The sequence below is a fragment of the Athene noctua genome, chromosome 1, assembly GCF_965140245.1.
Source record: "Athene noctua chromosome 1, bAthNoc1.hap1.1, whole genome shotgun sequence".
In the NCBI taxonomy this organism is placed as follows: Eukaryota; Metazoa; Chordata; class Aves; order Strigiformes; family Strigidae; genus Athene; species Athene noctua.
In genome coordinates, this window is record NC_134037.1 from 126,158,107 (window position 1) to 126,179,302 (window position 21,196).

Genomic DNA, 21,196 nt, shown 5'->3' on the forward strand with positions numbered 1-21,196 from the left:
CTGAAAAGTCTTGCCTTCTTTTTCAGTGTGTCTCAGTAGACCTGGTATTTGCGGACAATGTCTTTCTTGTGCCTGTTTCAGTCCAACATTTGTCTGAGAGGATAGGGCAGATCGGTGTTCCCTACCTCTCAGTACAGTTATGTACTCTTACGTGCAGGCACACAGACTGGGAAATCCCACCAATCCAGACATTCTGAACAGATGCTTAAGCTGCAGTTGTTGAGAAACGCTGATAAAAAGCGCTGTATGTTTAATGGAAGAAGTACATATCTGTCTGACCTGTAGATGAGGAAAGTGTGAGATATAGACCATTTAAATTTGATAGCCACAGAACTGGATTGCAGTATATGGGCTGTCATTCCTGAAGGCAGCAAAGGCACACAAATGTGTCATGAATACTGAAATGCTGTGGCTGTCTCCCAGCCATAGGAGTTATCGTTAACCCAAATCATCCAAACCAGCTATCATAATTTTCTCAACATCTGTTGTGTATCCAAGTTTATGTGAGAATAAAGAACTTTTATTTGATACTGGAACTATATAAAAATTTCCTACTCACACTGTCAATTCCATTAACTACCCTTACAAATGAATTACAAGAACATAGTTTCTCTGTTGCTAGGTGATGTTTTCTCTTAGGTTAGAATACAGAATAAGGAATATGATGATTTTTCAGAGGTTATAGAATTAGTAACCATCAAGGGAGAATCATTTAGACCAATAACATAAATTCAGACTCAGTGTAACATGTTTTGTCTCTACAGGCCTTGCATACTTGAAGCAGTTGTACTCGGTATAAATCTCTGTGTTTGTGTTCTTACTTGGAAGAATCAGTTCCTGAAAGCCTGTTTCTTAATCACATTTTATATTAAATTACTGTAGTCCTGTGTGAATTTTCGTTGGTTTAAATTGTTCGTTTTTTCTGCCGTGCCTATTTTGAGGATCAGAGTGAATTTTTTTTTTTTGTAATTTTAAAATAATTTAAAATCCAGCTAGCAGTGAGAAATAGAAATGAACTTAAGTTTTCAGTGGAACATTTCAGGTATGTGCAGGGCTAATTTTTAGTCTTTGAAGCTTATCTAAAACCATCATGTATCTGTCCCTTGGTACTAACCTCTTACATGGCCTCATGTTCCTCTTTATGGTCTGGAAGTAGTTCTTGTCTTTCTCAGACATTTTTAGTGTGCAGATTCTTGCAGTGCCACAGTTAGATACCACCTGCTATTCAAGGGACTCAGTAGTGGCCTGTCTAGACTGAATACTTTATATTCTTCACAACTTCCTAGGTTGTATAAAGGTCCTGTAGAGCTGCTTTTTTTTTTTTTTTTTAAGGCATCACTTGAGGCAGGGAAAGTTTTTTATGTTCTCATTATCTTTCAGCAGAACTCAGTATCAGATACACATCATACACTTCCATTTAGAATGTAAGGGGTCTCTTTTTGCAGTTGAAGAAAACAATGTTTTGAGCATACTCACTTAAGAGAGTAATCCAGCACTGTATCTCATTTCTTATGGATCCATGCTTTTCTGCTTGGGGACTGGGATTAGACAGGCAGTCAAGAAACTGTGACGTCACATGGTGGCAGACAGTTGCAGTGGAGATAAAGGAAGTAGCAAGGGCAGTTCTCCTTTGAGATGAGCACACTGATTTTGATGAAACAGCTTTAGAATCTTGCACATTATAAGTAATCCATCCAATATTTTTCTCTTGTAAGTCTATTTGTATTATCATCTGCACAATATTCCCTTTTGAATTGAGAGGGTTCAACCTATTAAAGGAATTAGTTTCCGTAATTATCTTTAAACAGACTGAGTAAGTCTTAGAATTAAAGACTTCCACTTTTAAAACTAACAGGAAAACACTATATGAGAAACACAGCTTATCAGGAATAACTGATGGTATCACCTGTGTTCACAGTTTTTGAACAATGTATGAGTTCAGTTGAAGATTATGAAGGGATATAAAATCAGACTCCATCTTTGTTTTGGATGGTTCACTTCTGTTGTTGTTGAATTGGGTAGTTCATGTAATTGTGAGAATGCCTCCAGCCACTAGTACGTATTGTGCTTGAAATTAGATGTTAATATGTGCAATTGAAAGTGACATCTAAATCATTTGCTTCATGTTTGATTCATGTTCAGCCACTGAAATGAATTGGAGGTTTTGCTCTTTTGACAGCTGCTCTGTGTACCTTTTTGCCTAACACCTTTACATTAAATGCTTTGTAGTTAAGGATATTGTTATTAGGCACAATTTATATATAAGACTTGGAGAGAGAAGGTAAGACATTGTAAGGCCCAGACTCAAAAATACAGTTGAGCACTCTTTTTCCTGACCTAAGTGATTTAAATTGCAGTTCATTGCCAAATCCTAGATGGTTAAAATAGTTCATGTAGCCTGCTCTGTGCCAGCCTCTGTCCTAGGAATCTTTTTAAGTACTGATGGGGGAGTGTCTGGAAACAGAAAGGTGGGTTTTTTTGGGATGGAATTTTGGAAAAAGCAGACACACACATATTCTTGCTGAAAACGAGAGACCAAGGTTGAAGTCTTTCAAATCAAGTAGTGTTTGGGTCTCCAGATCCCTCATAACTGTCTTGACTACTGAATTAAGTTAAAGGATCTTTTCCTTTCCCTGTAAGGTTCACCATCACTTCTTTGCCTTCTCTCTCCTGTCCTGAGCCAGCTGCATGTACCTCACTCCCCTTGCAAGCTCTTCCTGGGCTCGCTTCAGGCAGCTGCTGGATCGAGTGCCCATTATACTGGCAACTATCACTGCTAACAGTTTTTTCTTTCCCTGCCATACTTGAGCAGTCACATGAGGTAGGCTATAATTGACCTGAAGTTCAGGTTTCTCTTCTAGAACTTTAAAATGTGAAAATGATCTCATCAGGTAGTGTGTCATTTACAAACAAGTGTGTGTCATTGTTACAAACATTATTTACAAGTCACTCTACAGTCATTATTTTGCTTGTATTTTTTAAAACAGCTGGCAAATTCCTATTAGCAGATGGCCCTGACTCCTTCAAGGAAGTTTCTTTTAAATCAAAATAGATGTAGCATTAATGTTTCTTTTAATCTGTTTCTAACCTTGGGTCACTTACTGACCTGATCATTTGTTCTTGATTGATAAAAAAAGCTTCATACTCAGTTATTTGAAATAATACTATTTCGTACTGTGCTTGCAAAGGAGTAAAAGGAGAAAGCTACCTTTGACATTTTTGTTCTTCCAGTCTCATTGATGGATGTGAGTTCATTAAAAATCTGAAGTCTCTTTTTACTTATACTGGTTCTTTTTTGTTGGTCTCTATTTTGTTGTGATTTTTGCCTCTGTAGGCAGAATTTACATGGAAAATAAATTTTTTTTTTTTTTAACCTGTTACTATCAGATTTCAGCTTAGATGGTTTTTGTACTGTGGCTTTGTTCTGTAACCTGCAACTTGTATATGCAGTTTATATGCCTTGTTAGGGAATAGTTGCCTTAATGGGGAACCTGGAAGGTAGGATTGAGATGCTATTCTAGTGTATGTTGCCACTGGAAGTCTTGCTATGGCAGTCATTACCAGTTGCCTGAGTATTGAAGTTTTTGTTACAGACCCAGGTTTAGGCTACTGTTCTCACCTTAGCTCTGAAATTTTGAGAGTGAAGGCAGTGGTTTTTATTCTTTTCTTCTCTAACATTGAATGAGAGTAATTTTTTTCTACTTACATGGGGTGACTCAGAAAATCTTTTCCTCCCTTTTATTTCAGTTACAGGAATTCTAGGCTAGGTTTTTTGTGCAAGTGGTCTTTTGGCAACCTGATTGTAGATGTAAATCAATTTTCTTCTTCAGGTGCATAAATACAATTTATTTAGCTAACTGATATCTTAGTTTTTCTGTGATGAGGTGCTTCTGAGCAAGTTGGAGGTAGCCCTGCTTGAGCTATAGGTTGCAGTTGGTAAAATCCTCTGGTCCCTTCAAACCTAAATTATGTTTCTGAAGGAGACAGTGACACACTTCTCTGAGGTGTGTAGGAAAACAGCAAAGGACAGTGAACACAGGTTAGATCAAGGAAAATTCTGGTTACACAGTTGGAGAAAGTTTTCCATCGTGTGGGTGGTCTAACACTGGACCAGGGTGGGTGTCCAGAGAGTCTGTGGAATTTCTGTTACTAGAGATATTCAAAATATAACTGAGCAAGTCTCTGGCCATCCTCACATAATCTTGAAGTTGAATTTAGCTTTGAGTTTGGTTCTGCTTTGAGTGTGGAATTAAATCAAGGACCTCCTGAAGTCCCTTAAATCATAAATTTTTCTGTGAATCTGTGATTCTAGTGTATTTCACTCCTTGTACAGTATTGAAGATGGAGAGTAGAACTTCACTAGAATGTACAAGATGACACTAGAGTAAAGCAACAGTGTATTTTCATAACTTCAAATTTAGTGACTTGACTTAGCTCCAGTGAGGAGGGTGAATTGAGTGTTTTGGGAGTGACGGTTTGGGTTTTTTTCCCTTTGTTCTCAAGTACTTTGAATAATTTTAAACAGTGTTTCAGTGCCTTTGTCTTAGCTTGTTCCTTGTTTTCTGCTGTCTGTCTGCTGTTTTGTTTCCTGATAAAACTATATAATCAGAAATAGTCTCAGTTTTTTGGCTAATTCTATAGTAAAAATTGAAGTTTCAGGAAGCTGTAGTTGTACAAGGTGAGAAGAAAACTAATGGTAGATAAACCACATACACGCTTAAGACTGTAAATCACCGTGAATTTTTCAGGCTGTTTTTGTATCTAGTTAAAGCTTAAGATCAGAATCTCAGAAATGAAAGAAAGACCTACTATTTTCAAGATTACTGTGCCTAGCAGGAGAAAAAGTACTTTAGAAGTCCAGGTAGAGAACTTGTACAGCACGACAGTGTACTGTGTGTGCACAGGCAGAGAACGTCATTTTTGTTTAGGTGCTGCAGCACTGAGGTCTGTGCTGTCTTTTAAGTACACCTTCACTATGGTGAGTGATCTGTAAATGTCTTGAATGGTGCACTTGGGCATCAAGTTAATGTCTAGTGCCACTTTAATCATTGAAATACTGTGAACATACGTGTTCAATGTACATCTGCAGAATTTTTATGAGCTGTGCAGTTGAAGTGCTGTCCACAACCTGTCAGAAGAAAAGAAGCATTGCTTTTGGAGTGAAGAGTTCTGGTGGCCACTTGAAAACAAGCTCAATGTGCAGAGTGCTTGTCTGTGTTCTCTCATTTCTCTAAATAACTTTTTTCCTGAACTGGCGTATTTGTCTTGCTCTTCTGTAATTGATTCTGGGCATCTGGTGATTGTGCAGTAAATTATAAAAAAACCCTTGTTTAGCATGGAAATTGTGAGCGGAATTTGGAAGTACCAAACAATACATAGAGAAGCATCTTATTGGGACATTTTGTAGATTGACATGATTTAAACACTGGTTCCTAAAAAATTTTTAATTGTAAATTTTTTTCCTATAATGGAAATGCACATAACTTACAAGGACAGTGTTAAGAGTGATTCATTTCCTGAGATCATCAGCAACATGCAGCTTAAACAATGTGCAGCACTTTCTATTTTACAGTGATACATCACCCTGGCATGTGACTGAGGATTCATTTAATGGTGTAAATCACCAGAAGTAGCAGGTTGATGCATCAATCAGTTCTACCAAAAGGTGGCTGTTACTGGACCTGTAGCTTTACCAGAAATTTGAGAGTTTTGATGAGATTTCTGAACAGCATTTTAGTTATTACTGTCTTCCATTTTACAAATGGAGGAATCATCTGGAAGTTCTCTTTGGTTTTGGAGCCTTGAAAATTGGTTGTGGAGCCTTGAAAATTGGTGAAAGAATGCCAAAATGTTATTGGGATCAATTATCAAAAATAACAGAAATATAGGTTAAAAGCCAGTGTTTTTTAAAACCCATCAAGGGTTTTCAAAAAAAAAACCTAACTCCTGTTGGGCTTTCTAGGTTTCTGAAGCAAGCTGTCATTTTACAAGGAAAGGCTAATGTTTAGAACTCCTATAGACTATTTCAGTTAGCTATGGTAAGACAGGGTTGCAGTTGTCTTTTTTGGAGAGATCATAAAACCCAGTTTATTTGGAGTAATCCAGCTCTGCCTGTACCTCAGTGATGAGACTGATTAATAATTTAGTTTAATCATATCAGTGCCATGTTTAAAAATTCTTATTTGATGGGATATCACTTTATTGGCAGTGGAGTTGTCACTGAGAACTTGTGTAATTTGAAAGTGAGTGGATTACTGTTCACCTTAATGGCAGTATTAGATAATGTAATTGAAGTGTTATAAAGATGCACTTCATTTTCTTTCTGGACTCAGCACATCCTGCTTTAGAAAAATGACCTAACACTAGTTGCTCACAAACACTGACAAAATGACCTCTCTCTTGAGACTTTTCCTGTTCAGAACTAATACTGAAATGCAATTTTCAGTAATGAAGAATTTGTTTATAAGCTGTCTGGGACATGAACACTTTTCACTGTCTAATATACAGTTGCATAGTTCTTATCAAAGATGCACATCCTTAAAATGCTAGCCATAACATAGACTTTTGAAAGTACAACTATGTCAGAGAACAGAACAGTGGATATGGCTTTGTTTTTAATATGTCTTGTTCTACAACTGGAATCTCTAAGAGTCAAAGTTGTACAAATAATTGACATGTTGAGTTCCCTATTCTTATCCTATTTCAGCTATATCTAGAGACCAGATCTGAGAGTGGGCCCATGATTTGCTTTTCATACCTGTTTAATGCTTGGCCTATTTTTAATCAGTTCTCAGTGCTTTGAGTTGTGATGAGGTGATGGAAATGTATGTGTTTTCTAAGAACTTTGAGTCCATAGTGTTTTTTCAGAAATGTCTTTCAAAAATATCAGATACTGAATATGGAAACTATACCTTACAGTAGTGTCTTAGAGGAGTAAGTTAAAAAATGAACTTTTAGAATGTGAGACAAACCTTGCCTCATCAGACAAAATGTCCATCTAACTGAACATCCTGTCTCCAACAGCAGCTGATACTGTTGGAAGAAAGTAAGAATTGGATGAGCACGTAGTGATGCTTCCTTAGAAAAACATCTCAACCTTTAGTGATTTGTAACATGAAATTTTTTTAAGTTATAGTTCTAGGTGACTTTTTCATCTATGAATTTGACTGCTTTTGAATGCATATAAATGATCTGACGAGTGCATTCTCTTTTCTGTAGACAGGTAAGCATGTGTTTGTCCTAGAAGACAAGGTCAAGGAAATGCCCTCTGTACTCGAGTATGGTGAGGCTTTGTTCCTAGAGGAGTGGATTTTTAATCCTTTGACCTGTCTCTGAGAAAAAATGTCTCCTTGTGGTCATTAAGCAGCTGAGTCTACACTGTGTAATTTATCATGCAATTTGTAACAGAATGCGTAAGCAGGACATTCCCTTTGCAGATGCTCCTTCGCACACATAAAACATGAAATATTTTTTCCAAATCCCATTTTTGTTTGGAGATGGTGGCAAAACCACCGGCCTCTGGAGGAGGAAAGGGGTTGAAATATCATACCTTTTTAGAATTCATCTGATAATTGATTAAGTACATATTCTAAGCTGAAACCTGGAAGAGAATGTTAGTGATTGAAAAGACCATACTAAGTTCCCTAAGGTAATACAGATGCATAGATGTAATGGCATTAGTGGGCAACAGTACATTGAAACAAGCATGTTTATTATAACATGTTCATTAGTCTTTTTATTGTGTCAATATTAACATCTTTGGATCTCTGCTGCTGTGCTGCCACAAGGCAGCAAAAAATGGCAAAAATTGCTTGTAAGTGGAAGAAGTGAGCCTACTTGACTGTTTCACAAATTTTTTACTCCCTTCAGTTTTCCAATTTACTGCTATTTGTCTGTCTTTGTAGTTTATATTCTAAGCAAGCTGGGAACTCATCATGCAGGAGGGAGAGAAATCTGCTTTTAATCTCAGTTTATCGGGATCTAGGTTATTCTTTTCTGATATGGTTTACAGCAAGTCTTTGTGATAATCATAGAATGGTTTGAGTTGGAAGGGACCTTAAAGATGATCTACTTGCAACCCCCCTGCCATGGGCAGGGACACCTTCCACTAGCCCAGGTTGCTTAAAGCTCTGTCCAACCTGGCCTTGAACCCTGCCAGGGAACGGACAGCCACAGCTTCTCTGGGAAACCTGTGCCAGGGCCTCACCACCCTCACAGTAAAAGATTTCTTCCTTACATCTAATCTAAATCTACCCTCTTCCAGTTCAAAACCAGGACCCCTCATCCTATCCCTACACTCTCTCATAAAGAGTCCTTCCCCATCTTTCCTATAGCCCCCTTTAAGTACTGGAAGGTTGCTTGTATAAGGTCTCCCTTGAGCCTTCTCTTCTCCAGGCTGAACACCCCCAACTCTCTCAGCCTGTCCTCACAGGGGAGGTGCTCCAGCCCTCTGATCATCTTTGTGGCCTTCTCTGGACCCGCTTGAGCAGGTCCATGTCCTTCATATGTTGGGGGCCCCAGAGATGGACACAGCAGTGCAGGTGGGGTCTTGTGAGAGCAGAGAGAGGGGGACGGTCACCTCCCTTGACCTGCTGGCCACACTTCTCTTGATGCACCCCAGGATATGGTTGGCTTTCTGAGCTGTGAGCACACATTGCTGTCTCATAGTCAGTTTTCCATCCACTGCTACCCCAAGTCCTTCTGAATCCACTCATCACCCAGCTTCTGTTTGTACTTGGGATTGCCTGACCTATGTGCAGGACCTTGCACTTGGCCTTGTTGAACTTCACGAGGTTTGCATGGGCCCACCTCTCAAGCTTGTCAAGTTCCCTCTGGATGGCATCTCTTCCCTCCAGCTTTCGACTGCACCACACAGCTTGGTGTCATCTGAAAACTTTCTGAGGGTGCATTCAGTCCCACTGTCCATGTCAGCGCTGGTCCCAATACCAACCCCTGAGGAACACCACTCATCACCCTACACACACTTGGACGTTGAGGCGTTGACTCTGAGTGTGACCATCGAGCCAATTCTTTATTCATTGAGTGTCCATCCATCAATTCCATGTCTCTCTGATTTAGAGACAAGGATGTAATGTGGGACAGTGTCAAATGCTTTGCACAGGTCCAGGTAGATGGCATCAGTTGCTCTTTGCTTATCCACCAGCGTTGTAACCCCATTGTAGAGGGCTGCCAAATTCATCAGGTACAATTTGCTGTTAGTGAAGCCATGTTGGCTGTCCCCAGTCACCCCCTTGTTTTCCATGTGCCCTAGCACAGTTTCCAGGAGGATCCACTCCATGATCTTAGCAGGCACAGAGGTGAGACTGACTGACCTGTAGTTCCCCAAGTGCTCTTTATTTCCCTTTTTAAAAATGGGGGTTGTGTTCCCCTTTTCCAGTCAGCAGGAACTTTGCCAGACTGCCACAAGTTCTCAAATACAATGGATAGTGGCTTAGCCACTTCATCTGCCAGTTTCCTCAGGACCCACAGATGCATCTCATCAAGTCCCATGGTCTTGTGCACCTTCAGGTTCCTTAGATGGTCTCAAACTTGATCTTCTCCTACAGAGGGCAGTTTTTCATTCTCCCAGTCCCCACCTTTGCTTTCTGTGACTTGGGTGATTGATGTCTGGAGCCCTTGCTGGTGAAGACTGAGGCAAAAAGGTCATGGAGTACCTCAGCCTTCTCCATGTGACCAAGTCTCCCTTTTCCTTCCAGAGAGGGCCCATGTTTTCCCTAGTCTTCCCTTTATCACTGACATACCTTTAAAAGCTTTTTTGTTGCACTTGTGGGTTACTGTTACTTGTGAGTTACTGAGGTATGGTCTAATGTTAATCTTTCTCTGAAGTAAGCACCGGGGCTGTCTGGTTCCCGACATTCAGGGATAGTAGAAGAAGACACAAAAACAATTCCTTTTCAAAATATTACAAACATCTTTTACGTAGATTAAGCACAATGGAGTGGTGTCATACAAACTTATTATTAGCAGTTGTTAGCAATCAGCTTGCATAAAGGATGCTTTCAGCAAAAATCAATAGTCTTTTTTTAGGCCATAAAATAAAATCTTATATATGACACATTTTCTTTTATTTTTTTCAGTGAGTAGAATATGCTTTTTTTGATAACTGGCTAGGAATGTGTAGTGGATTTTGTGACTGGGTCTGTTTTAACTCTGGAGGAATACGTGCAGTCTCCCATTTTACAAAGGCAAAATAAAGGTAAGGCTACAAATCACTAGGAGACTGCATACGGAATCACAGAATCATCTAGATTGGAAAAGACCTTGAAGATCATCTAGTCCAACCATTAACCTCACACTGACTGTTCTCAACTCCACCATATTCCTCAGTGCTGGGTCAACCCAACTCTTAAACTCTTCCAGGGGTGGGGACTCCACTACTGCCCCAGGCAGCCCATTCCAACACCCAACAACCCCTTCTGGAAGGAAATACTTTCTAATATCCAGTCTAAACCTTCCCTGGTGCAAAACCTACCTACTGTCCTGTCTTCATTTCAGAGCTTGTCTGCAAATGTCAAATGCAGTATAGTGATGCTCATTTCTGTTTGGGGTTATTTCCTCCAAGACATTTCTCCTGCCTGTGTATGTTCTCTCCAGTCATCTTGGTGCTTTGCTGCTGAGTCAGACTGACCTTTCTTACGGTCAGATTTTTATTTTGTTCATTGCTGTGTTGTCTGCCTGTCGTAAGTAATGTCCCCACCATTGTAATCTTCTTGACTGCAGCCTATCCCTTCCATATTCCATTCTCGTTACTTCGTCTTAAAATCAGTGTGGTATCTGCCATCTTTTAAAGAACTCTCAACTCTGTAGCCTGTAGGCTTTCTGATTAAATTCAGCTGCTTTCCAAACACATGATGATATTATTATAGACTGATTAGATGAACTGCACTTTGGTACCGAATGTGACATTTTCATCTGGTTCTAATTTTGTCAGAATTTGTGTGGTGCTTGAGGCCAAAACTTGACTCAGTCTGACCTCATCTCGCTCAATCTGTTGTCATTGACTGGTCTCCTTTGGTAGAAAACAATCTCCTTACTCTGTGACTTTTGCTATTGTCCTGTATTGGGATTAAGTGATTTTATCATACAGATATTTAGAATACAGCTCAAAGTGATGGAGTTTTTTTGAGTATATTACCAGCTCAGGAGCTCCCTATTCTTGTCTCTGAACTACTTGTTGCTGGCCCTCTGCAGCCTCCTTTGTAGCTATTATGACCCTTTGTGAGGCCACACAAACTGCAGTAGATTGGGGAACCATTCCAGCATAAAAATAACCTTGCAAAAAAAAATGTAAATACCTTTATTGTAATTCCATGTTTCCAGACTAGCAGGATTATCATAAAAAAAGGAAATTGCTGGTTACATAGTGTTTTCTGAATAAGCTAAGAAGCTTAGCATGATTGATTGTCAACCTTCCAACTCATGCAACAGTCCTACAGACCATGTTAGAACATGGAAAGCTACATCATGCATTACCTACTTAGCACCAGTCTTCTTCTATACTGAACGTTAATGCAGTGTTATCTTAGGGTAATGTTCACTACTTTGTAGACAGTCTAGTAGCTATCACAGTTTGGCTTTTATTGAAAGTAATATGCTGAGTAATGGAGTTTTTCTGTTCAGCTGAAGATTTTTTATTTTTTTTTTAGCAAGTAGCTGCGTGCATCAGTTTGTTGTAATTGGTTGGAAATTGGTTTTAGTGGCTGACAGTTCAGACACTGGTTTCAAGCCATTTGATACAGTTACTGTTTGTGGGATTTTTTTAAACCATAAACCTCTGGGCATTAGGGTTCACTTGAATGTCTAGCAAAGAGTGTAATTTCAGATAGAAATTTCTTTTTTACAGGGACTAAGGCCTACCTAGGAGCAAATACAGTTCTTGCCTCACAACATGTAAGAAGTGGGACAAATGTTGCTGTTTTCCATGGGCATTTCTACTTGTCAATAATATACAATTTCTGCTTGTCTGTAATACAGCCAAAATCTGCACTACATGTTTTGGCTTGTTGTATTATTCATACAATATGTTACTTAGGTGTGTACTGACTTTCTAGGCTATTCTGCTGTTGCCTGTCTTGAGGGAGTAATGTTTTGTAGCTTCCTGGACTTGCAGAGTTGTGTGTCCTTCCTTGTATGCTTACTTTCCAGTGTACTGAGTGTTAACTACTTGATTCGGGATTAAGAATCACAGTTATGCATCTCACTTTGAAAAGGAATTTTGACTGAAAAGATGGGCGTCATACCTTTGGGGTAGCCACCTTGACACCTTGTCCAAACTTATTCAGTACAGAAATAAACCTGGGCACTTAGTGGTACCTCTGAAAATCCTGGAAAGCTCCTGTCCTTCACTGTGTTGTCAACATAGCACAGTCTCCCCAGTTCCAATGCATTTTGCCAGCCTGTGAGACAAGATCTCTCACATGCATCAATCTAACAAGCATGAATTGCTGGTAGGGAACTGTAGGGATTTGAGCATATTTATTTTAATTCCCCTGGTTAAAAGTGCTTACTGACTTTTTTTTGTCTACTTTAAATAAACAAAATCAGTTTCTGATCAGAGAAGACAAGAGATTTAAACTGCCATAGTAACATTGCTCCCCAGGTGAAACACATACTAGCATTAATCTGCAAGTATAGCAGTGGTGATGCTTGTGTATTCCATGGTGATAGCCTTCTTGTCTGGACTAACAGGATGAAATATTGTCTATGGTGTCTTCTTCACATCATCAGTTTCATTTTGGTGTGTTTGGTTTTGGCTAACTTACGAGGATATCCTATATTTCCGTGGGTTGGGCAAATAGTAGTTTGAAGTTAACTACTAAATGCATGCTTCCGAAGTCATGCCCTCATACATTGGGTGAAACATCTTGAGGCAGTGCATGTCCTGTAGACAGCCATTGAGTGAGGAGGCCTAACCAAAGCCTGAGCTGGGTGATGAGCCTGTTTTAAGTGCCTTACATTCCTTCCTCCTTCCATTCCTTTGCATTTATACAGGCAATAAGGGGGACCTTGTATTTTGTCAGAACAGGAGAACAGCAGTAGATTCATGGTGTTGGTTAACTTCTTGTGTTTTGTGGCTTTTTAAAGTAGGTCAACCCTTGGATATTTTTAGGAGTGATTTGACTGCTGTTGATATTTGTCCTTGGATAAGTGCTTAAGGGTGTCGCAGCTCTGAGTTAGTAATGAATGATTTTCTTTTAATGGCCTGGGAATTAATACCTTACTGGTTAGGAACATTCACCTTTAAATTGGTTTTGAAAATCCTTTTAAAACCATGCACCTGGCTGTGTGCCTGATTGCAGTAATCAGGGGTAGAGGTATATCTCTGCACCAGATACATACATACATATTGTATAATACATGAATGATAGGAAACCACTTTCTTAGCAAGGCAGTAATCCTACAGTTTAAATCCCGGGAAAGATCAAGCAAGGGTCAGCATTTCAAGGTTTGGGAGGTTTTTGTTCAGCTTCAGTTTCCAATGTAAGCTGTACTTGTACGTTACTTATGAAAGCTTTTTTATTTCAGTGACAGCTGATGAGCTATGGAAAGGAGCTTTGGCAGAGACTGGCGTGGGAGTAAAGAAAGGAAGAGGAAAGAGAAGGAAGAAAAAGCTAAGGAAGAATCTCAATAGAGGCCAGGAGATTGGTGAAGGTAGATTCACAAATAAGGGGCTGAAGACATGTCTTGACGTTTTCGTGTATAGTGTTTCTTAATAAATTGCTGTTAATTTCTGTGGTGTTAGAACTGCTTGAGATATTTTAGTCTTTTAAAAAAAATCCTGATATGATTGTTTAGTGTTATTCTTAGATCTTAAATGTAAATTTTGTATCATAAAACGCCCTTGAAATATGTGAGAACCTTCCATTTTATTGTATTTTTCCAGCATGCAGAGTTTCAGTCCTGATTTGGCATAAACCATAATTTTTCTCTGTTAAATCTAAGGACGTTCTGGTTTCCTCTGGCCTGGTCTTAATGCTCCTGTCATACAAAGTGGGAGAGTCCAGACAGTTACCCAGCGAAAAAAAGAAGAACGAGAGAGAATTCAATCTGATATTGTTCAACAGAGAGATACATGGGAGAAGAAAAGAAAAATAAAAGTAAAGAGAGAGGGAGGATGGAGTGGAAAGTGTTGGGGAGGTGTCATTCTGGATCCTCCTGACCCAGGTCCTCATGGAGGTAAGTTTTGTCTTAGCCTTTCTGATAAGGGGCTTGAAGAAAGTAAGATCCAGACTTTTCCTGTGATTGAAAATCATTTTCTGTACTTCTCTTATGTGCCCATACATGAAGCAAGGCAGCTAAATTGAAGAACAAGTTGTGTTTAACACAAGTGAAATTTGTTAAATCACTGCTTAGTTTAATATAGCTGTTAGACTATTGTATTGTGTTATAGACTGTCTGATGTTATCCTGTACTACAGAGTACTGTATTATGTTGTAGACTTACAGGAGTATTGAAGTATAGAAATACTTTCCTCTGTTCATCATCAGTTGTCTTGAGTTTGAAATAGAGCCATAGTTTTTTATAGTTTCTTAAAGGATCCTGTGGGATAAATCAGGCTTTTTTTTTTCTAGGTCTAATAATAAAATATGGTTAAAGATGATGTAGTTTGAAAGTAGCTAATGTAAGTTCTTTATTTATTTGCTGCCAAGTTAAATATCATAGTGAAACTAGAGGTCCTATACCTAAAGTGAAGAGGTGACTTAACTTTTTTAACAATGCTGTTATTCAGACCACTAGAAATTCTACAGTAGCTTTGTTTAACATTTAGAAGCCTAATGCTTTTCAACTAACTAAATATGAAAGTGAGTTGTTACTGGTATTCAGCTGAGTGTTTCTTGTGAGGCATGTAATGTTGCTTGTGTGTTTATTGTCATATTTCTGTAGGCTTTTCTACTAAGATGAGCTAAGACAGCTGAAGTTTTCTAGCACCATTGTTTCAGACTTGTTGCAGTCATTCTAAGCTTGTTCATGTTTTCAGAGCTCTTTGTCCAGGAATATGTTCTCCCAGTGCAAGCTTGGATCTTGGAACGTATGTTGGAGCAAGTCAACGTAAATGGGAAATCACATGCGTGGAATCACAGTTATATTATTGTCTGATCTTCTTGCAGTCACCTTTGCTCCCCAGTCTGTCTGGTGTTTTGTTTTTTGATTTCTTTCTGTCTGTGAATATTTTCTGATTACATTCTATTGGATATTAATTAAAAATTCAGACATGCTTTGAACCAAGCCATAAGATAGTAACAGCATTGTCTTTCCAGTGCGATATAATGCCCTCGTCTGTGTGGATTGAAGTTATGCTAGCATTTTTGTATCTTTCTGCTTTACAAATTCATGCCATTGTTGCTGTCTACTACATCTCTGTTCCCTTCCCAGGTTTTCCATTCCTGTAGCTGGTATAGATGATTTTGTGGTTTCTGTTGCTGCAGTGTCTGAGGCGTATAGTTTCCCTCATGTTTACCTAGTGAATTTAAGGAGAGTTTGCCAGCCATCTCTTTGAGTAGTTTTTGTTTGTCTTCAATTTTAAGAGCGACTCATTCTGTTCTAATATCCGCATAATATTCCAGTATACAAATGAAAGATTCCTGTATTTACCTCCCTGCATTTCATTTCATTACCTTGAAAGCAGATATTCCATGGAAGGAGGTGATGTGACAGTGCACTTGGCAGAATATCACTGAATCTTACAACTGAAAATTTGAGAAATCAATAAATTGTTTGAAATTCCCCACAAGTCAGTGGTGGAATATGCAAAAAGTCAAGAAAATTTCATGGTTCTACTTCCATACTTTGAAGACAAGACTGCATTGTTTTTAAATTCAAATGTATTTTTGAGTATTTTATTCCACTAAAAGAAGTGGCAGCTGTTGCAGACATTATTTATGTATGTATGAATTTTACCTTCTGGTGCTTTTCTTGACTTTGCTTTTAGCTGATACTATTGATTTTGATTACTTGCATTAAAGTTGGCTGTATGGAGGCTGTAGTAGGCAGGTCAAGTTTTGCCAAAAATGGGAAAGTGTACTACAGTCAAAATAGGACAATGAAACTGTTAGCTTGTATTATAAATGTGCTTGAGAAAAAGCAGTTTCTGATTAGTATACACTAATTTCCCTTTAATCTGCAGGGATTTTTAAGTCCTGATAGTTCTTTCAGCATCTTCTTATTCAAAGGATTAATGATTTTGCCGGGAAACTGGAACACCGGCTGTGTGCGAAGCACTGTCAAGGTGATAGGAGGAATAGACCTGAAACTGCCAAACCCAGTGAATCCTTTTGGCCTGAGACTGTGGTGTGGCTGGATTCCCTGGTGTCTAAGCAGGAATGAGTTCTGATTGAGATTCTGCAGTTCAGCCCTTTCTAGTATTCTGGTATTAGATTCTCTAGTAACAAGCAGAGGCTGAGTATTATGTTGCAGCTTCCTTCAGCAGCATTCATATTTGCTAATGAAAGCAGGTATAAGAAGTTTGTAGAAACCTCAATATTGTGAGCCTTCAACATCTGGCAAATTTGGTTGAAATTGACTGATACGTTTTAAAAAAAATAAGAAATTGGGGACATGCTGTGGTTGTATATGCTTCATTCTTTTGGGGGGGATCTTATTCCCCTATACCTTTACTTATTGTGCCAGCTATGAGTAGAGAAAGAACAGTATTTTTCAGCTGGAAATAAAATTTCTTCCAAGTTTATGGTGTTTCTTTGCAACTGAGGAGGCTTCAGAGAGGGAAGAGGCTGGCTGTCGGCATTCATAGCCTCTGCTGTGAGCTAGAAGTTTACTTCTTGTAGACTAGCAGATGTCTAAATTGTGCCGAGGTGATCATGTTTATAATCATGAAGGTTGGTGAAGGAATGAGTTCCCAGTTCTTCACCATTACACTGTTTTCAGCTTTTCTTGCAGAATTTCAATGGAACTACACCAAATAAATATTAAATGCTTTCATTAACACTGGTCTTCTATGGTATACTGAAATGCTCTTGTTTGTGAGATAAGTCGGAAACTCCTCTGGTTGGAAGGATCCATTTATCTATTCTGCTTCTTATACGAAGATGTTGCATTTTATTCCATTGTCCATTGTTTTCAAAGTCAGTAGGTTTTTTTCCACTGCCAAGCTGATAGTAGGGTACTCTGGGTGGAAAACGTGTCTGTATTAAAACCAGATCAATTATAATTATGCGCTCAATTGCATAAAGGGAAACAAATGTATTTGCAATTTATATTCAGGTGTTTGTGTGGTCATCAGGTTTTGAAACAAACTCAGAGAAAATGAGATCTTTTTGGCAGTATCTGTGATTTGCAGCATTTTTGCCTGCTTCTGTAATACGGATTTTGAGAAATGCTGGTGGGACTGCCGAAAGCCAAGCCTAAGGGATTTGCTTGCTGACTTTTCTTACAGCATATGTCAGGGTGAAGGCCTGTGGGTAAGATGTGACTGGGCTGCAGTTTGCATGGTTTTGTGCTCTCTCATTTGACTCACTGTCTTCTCAGACAGTACATGTAGAGATGCCCATGTCATGCCCAGAGCTCTCCTAGCTTTTTCCTCTTCCACAGTGTTATAAGGCATTTCAGAAACATCTTACTGCTTTAAAGTCCCTTGTAATGACAGAGCAGAAAACTTACTTTCTGTGCTCGGGGAAGGATACATTTGCCACTTAGAGCTGAGTATGTAATGTTCGCCAGAGCAGAGTTCTGTGTTCGGTGTTTCATTGCCACAGTGATGAAAAGACTTGAATGAAGATGTGACATAAAAGCGATCTTTGTTTTACAATGCAAAACACCCTAACTGTTACTAGACAGAATAAATGATGCTGTAATTGTCTTTGATTGCAAATGCATTTTTTTCAGGCAGAATTTGAAATTGAAAGAGGAAAAAAAAAGTGTGGCTGTGTGATTCTTGATTATTTGAAGTGGCTATGTATTGTTTTGTTTTATCCTCCCCCTCCCCTTTGTGAAATTTCACAAGAAATATGTATCAAAATTGCTTTGAATCCCCGTTGATTGTCTAATACAAGCTTCAGAATATTCTGAAAAATATTGGATAATAGTTTGGTCATGATGGAAGTGATTTACATTTTTATTTTTTAACCATTTACAGATTTTACTCAATATATATGAAATTTGGGGTTCATTTAGTGTTTTAGAGCAGTGTTTAGGAAAAAAGGCAGTTTACACTGCCAGACAGTGAAAACCCAAAACATTCTGGTTTTGTAACACACTATGAATAGTTACTTTTTATAGCATTTCTGCAATTGAAAAGTACTAGGAAGAAAAAATTTAACAAAAATGCTTCAGTGTAAGTGGTGAGTTGCGGTGGTTTCCAGAAGAAATTTTCAGATTTAATTTGGAAAGTATGTATAGCTTAGCTTGTGATCAAAATATTCAACAGATTCCGAGGATGTCTCAGTTTTTCTATCACCTTTGCTTTCTATGTGATGTTCAAACAAAGCAGTTAAATTTGTATGTCTTGCTTTACTATTTAAAGAAAATTCTTCTTTTTCTTCCTTTGTGCTAGTTTGGTTATTTAGGTTGGACTGTCTGAAGACTGTTTCCATCTTGTTTCCCTGCATGCATGGTACTTAAAAAACTGAGATACTGATTGCAGTTGGAGGTTGGGGTCACTAATAGAGCACAACGAATCTATTTAACAGTTGTCATCTCTTAATTATAACAGGAGCTGTATAGTAATTATAACAAGTAGTATTTCACTTTCTGGGAAGTTATAATTTTAACTGGATTTTCTGTAAAGGTAGTTTTCTTCATTAAAGTTGGTTTTACTGAAGAAAATGAAAAAGCTTTATGCTTTATAAGTAAGAGATATATGCTGTTTTTTCACTGACATAAAAGATTGAATGAATGGAGTCAAGTAAAAACATATTTGAGCTCTTTTAAACAGGAAGCAACTAAGAAAGCTCACTTTAGATATGTTTGTTCAAATGATTACCTTTTTTATTTACTGCTGACATTAATTTATAAATTGCAGCTACATAAAAATTGTGTCCTTTTTAAATTATACCAGCTACGGGGAGCTGTGCTGATAGGTGAGTAATACAAGGAAACGTAATACTCTATTTTTCTCCCAACAGAAACTTATGAAGATTTTGAAACAAGAGTCATTGAGGTAAGCATTACAAATCTTTTCAAGGTCTATAAAGAATTATCACTATTTTATATTGAGCTTGCAATTATTTAACCAGTTTTTGCTAAGGCAGTCTTAGCAGTAGGAATTAGTCTGGTATTCGGTTTCAACTGCATGACATAATCTGTCATTCTTTGCACTGGGGCCTCATCTTCTCTGAGCAAATAGAATCTAATTCAAAAGAGGTTTAGAGTAACTGTGAAATGGCAAATGCTTGCAGATAATGCTTTAATAGTTCACATGCAACCATAATAGGGAACCTAATAAAGTGTTAGGGTTTTTTCTCAGACAAAAGTACAAATAGGAAGTTGTATAACTCTGTAAAATAAATAATTACTTAAAGTGAGGGAACAGCAGCAAAGGACAGAGAGTGTGGAATGAAGATCCCATTTTGTGTGCCTCTCAAGTAATAAAATACTCACTTGTCCTAGATGTCTTAACCTATGATATTTGTATCTTCTTGTTGCGGATAAAAGTATTAACACAGTAAGGATTTAACAGGAATCTTAGATTCATTAATAAATAACAGCAATTAATCATTTACAAAATAATTTAGAAGATGTTATGAAATAGCAACTTATTTACAGATTCTAGGATAACAAGATTCACACTAACTTACTTCATGGTATCTTAATTTTTACATATGTACATATGCATGCACAAACACAGAACGTACAAACACACATACAGAAACAAAGGTATTTGGATCCAGTAGAATTAACACAAAACGTACAAACACACACAGAGATAAAAGTATTTGGATCCAGTAGAATGAAGTATGTTCCCACACACCAGTAAGTAAAGAAAGAGTGGGCGAAAGAGAAGCTAGCTCAAAGTAAAATTTCCCTCTTCTGGAGTCTAGAGTAAATCCTCACAATGCCTTGGCATTCCTCAACGGGCAATAATTGAGACTCGAGCGGGTTGACTTCTCCCTGGCCTTCTGTCAGCTCTGGCAGCAGACGACACCTTGAGGGTTTTGGTATGTGAGAGGCGTCCCAGCTCTGGGGAGATGCTGCTCACAGACCCGCTGTGATCCTGGAGAGCTCAAAGGGTCTCTCTTGTGGTTGCAATTTATAGGGTCCAAGATAATTGACTTTTGTCAGATACTTTTGTTCACACCCAGCTAGAACAGCGAAGTATTCTGGTGCCTTCCAGCAGTTGCACAAGAATTTGATGAATGCGCAGCTCTGTTGCTGTTCCAATTTGACCGCATCCCAGGCACAGGTGTGCCAGGCCATCAGGAGATGATGGGCTGTTATAACCGTTTCAGAGCAATCAGCAGGGGCAGGAGCCAGGCTCCATTCGTTATCAGTTCTTATCTCCAGATTGGTGTATAGCTCGGGGAAGATGGGTGGAATCACACCTAGCACCAAGCAGCCCAACAAGGAGGGGCAGGGAGGGGTAAGAATTGTACCACCACACTTCTGGGAAAAATTTTGCAACAAGATTTCCCATTCATAGTTTTATATACACTTTTTATTGTGCTTATTGTCAGAGTAAGGATGATTGTTATGACTGGACTAATGCAAGCCTTGTTTCTACCCTCATTTCTAAATAGATTATATTGCATATCTATCAATCAAAACTAGTAACTGACAAAGATGTCTGTGCTCCGGTATTTTCCTTGTCTCTGGTTTTTAGTAAACAACATCTAATAGCTGTTGTTAAATCCTGCTACCTTTTTTTGCAAATAATAAGGTTGTCTCCCACGTGCTTATCCTGTGAACTTAATCCTGGATGGACAGCACAGAATTCTTCTCTGTACTCCTGACTCTTGTGTCTGGCTGACTGGGGTTTCTTAATGAAAGTGTGAAATATTTTCAAGAACAGCATACGTGCTGAAATGCATTCTACATATCCTAGGTATTTAATGGAATCAGTGAATCACCTTAGAATAATTTTGTTATGATAAATTAAGCTACAGAGATTTAAAAATATTTAATCTCTTACATTTCATGACATTGTCATCTTTTCAAACACAGAGCAACTTTTTGGTGTGTAGCTGGTTGTATGCAGTCCCTCAGTTGGTGTGCAGTGATATTAGCT

General features: G+C 38.4%; 1 protein-coding gene across 1 annotated transcript in view; it reads left to right on the forward strand.

The window, feature by feature from the left end:
• LOC141970495 (small ribosomal subunit protein uS5m-like) overlaps positions 1-21,196 on the forward strand; it is a 64,251-nt gene that overhangs the window by 9,932 nt on the left and 33,123 nt on the right. Inside the window, exons 3-5 of the mRNA XM_074927152.1 lie at positions 13,546-13,671; positions 13,963-14,196; positions 19,098-19,132. Coding sequence (XP_074783253.1) covers positions 13,546-13,671; positions 13,963-14,196; positions 19,098-19,132 — 395 coding nt within the window. The remainder of the gene's footprint in view (positions 1-13,545; positions 13,672-13,962; positions 14,197-19,097; positions 19,133-21,196) is intronic.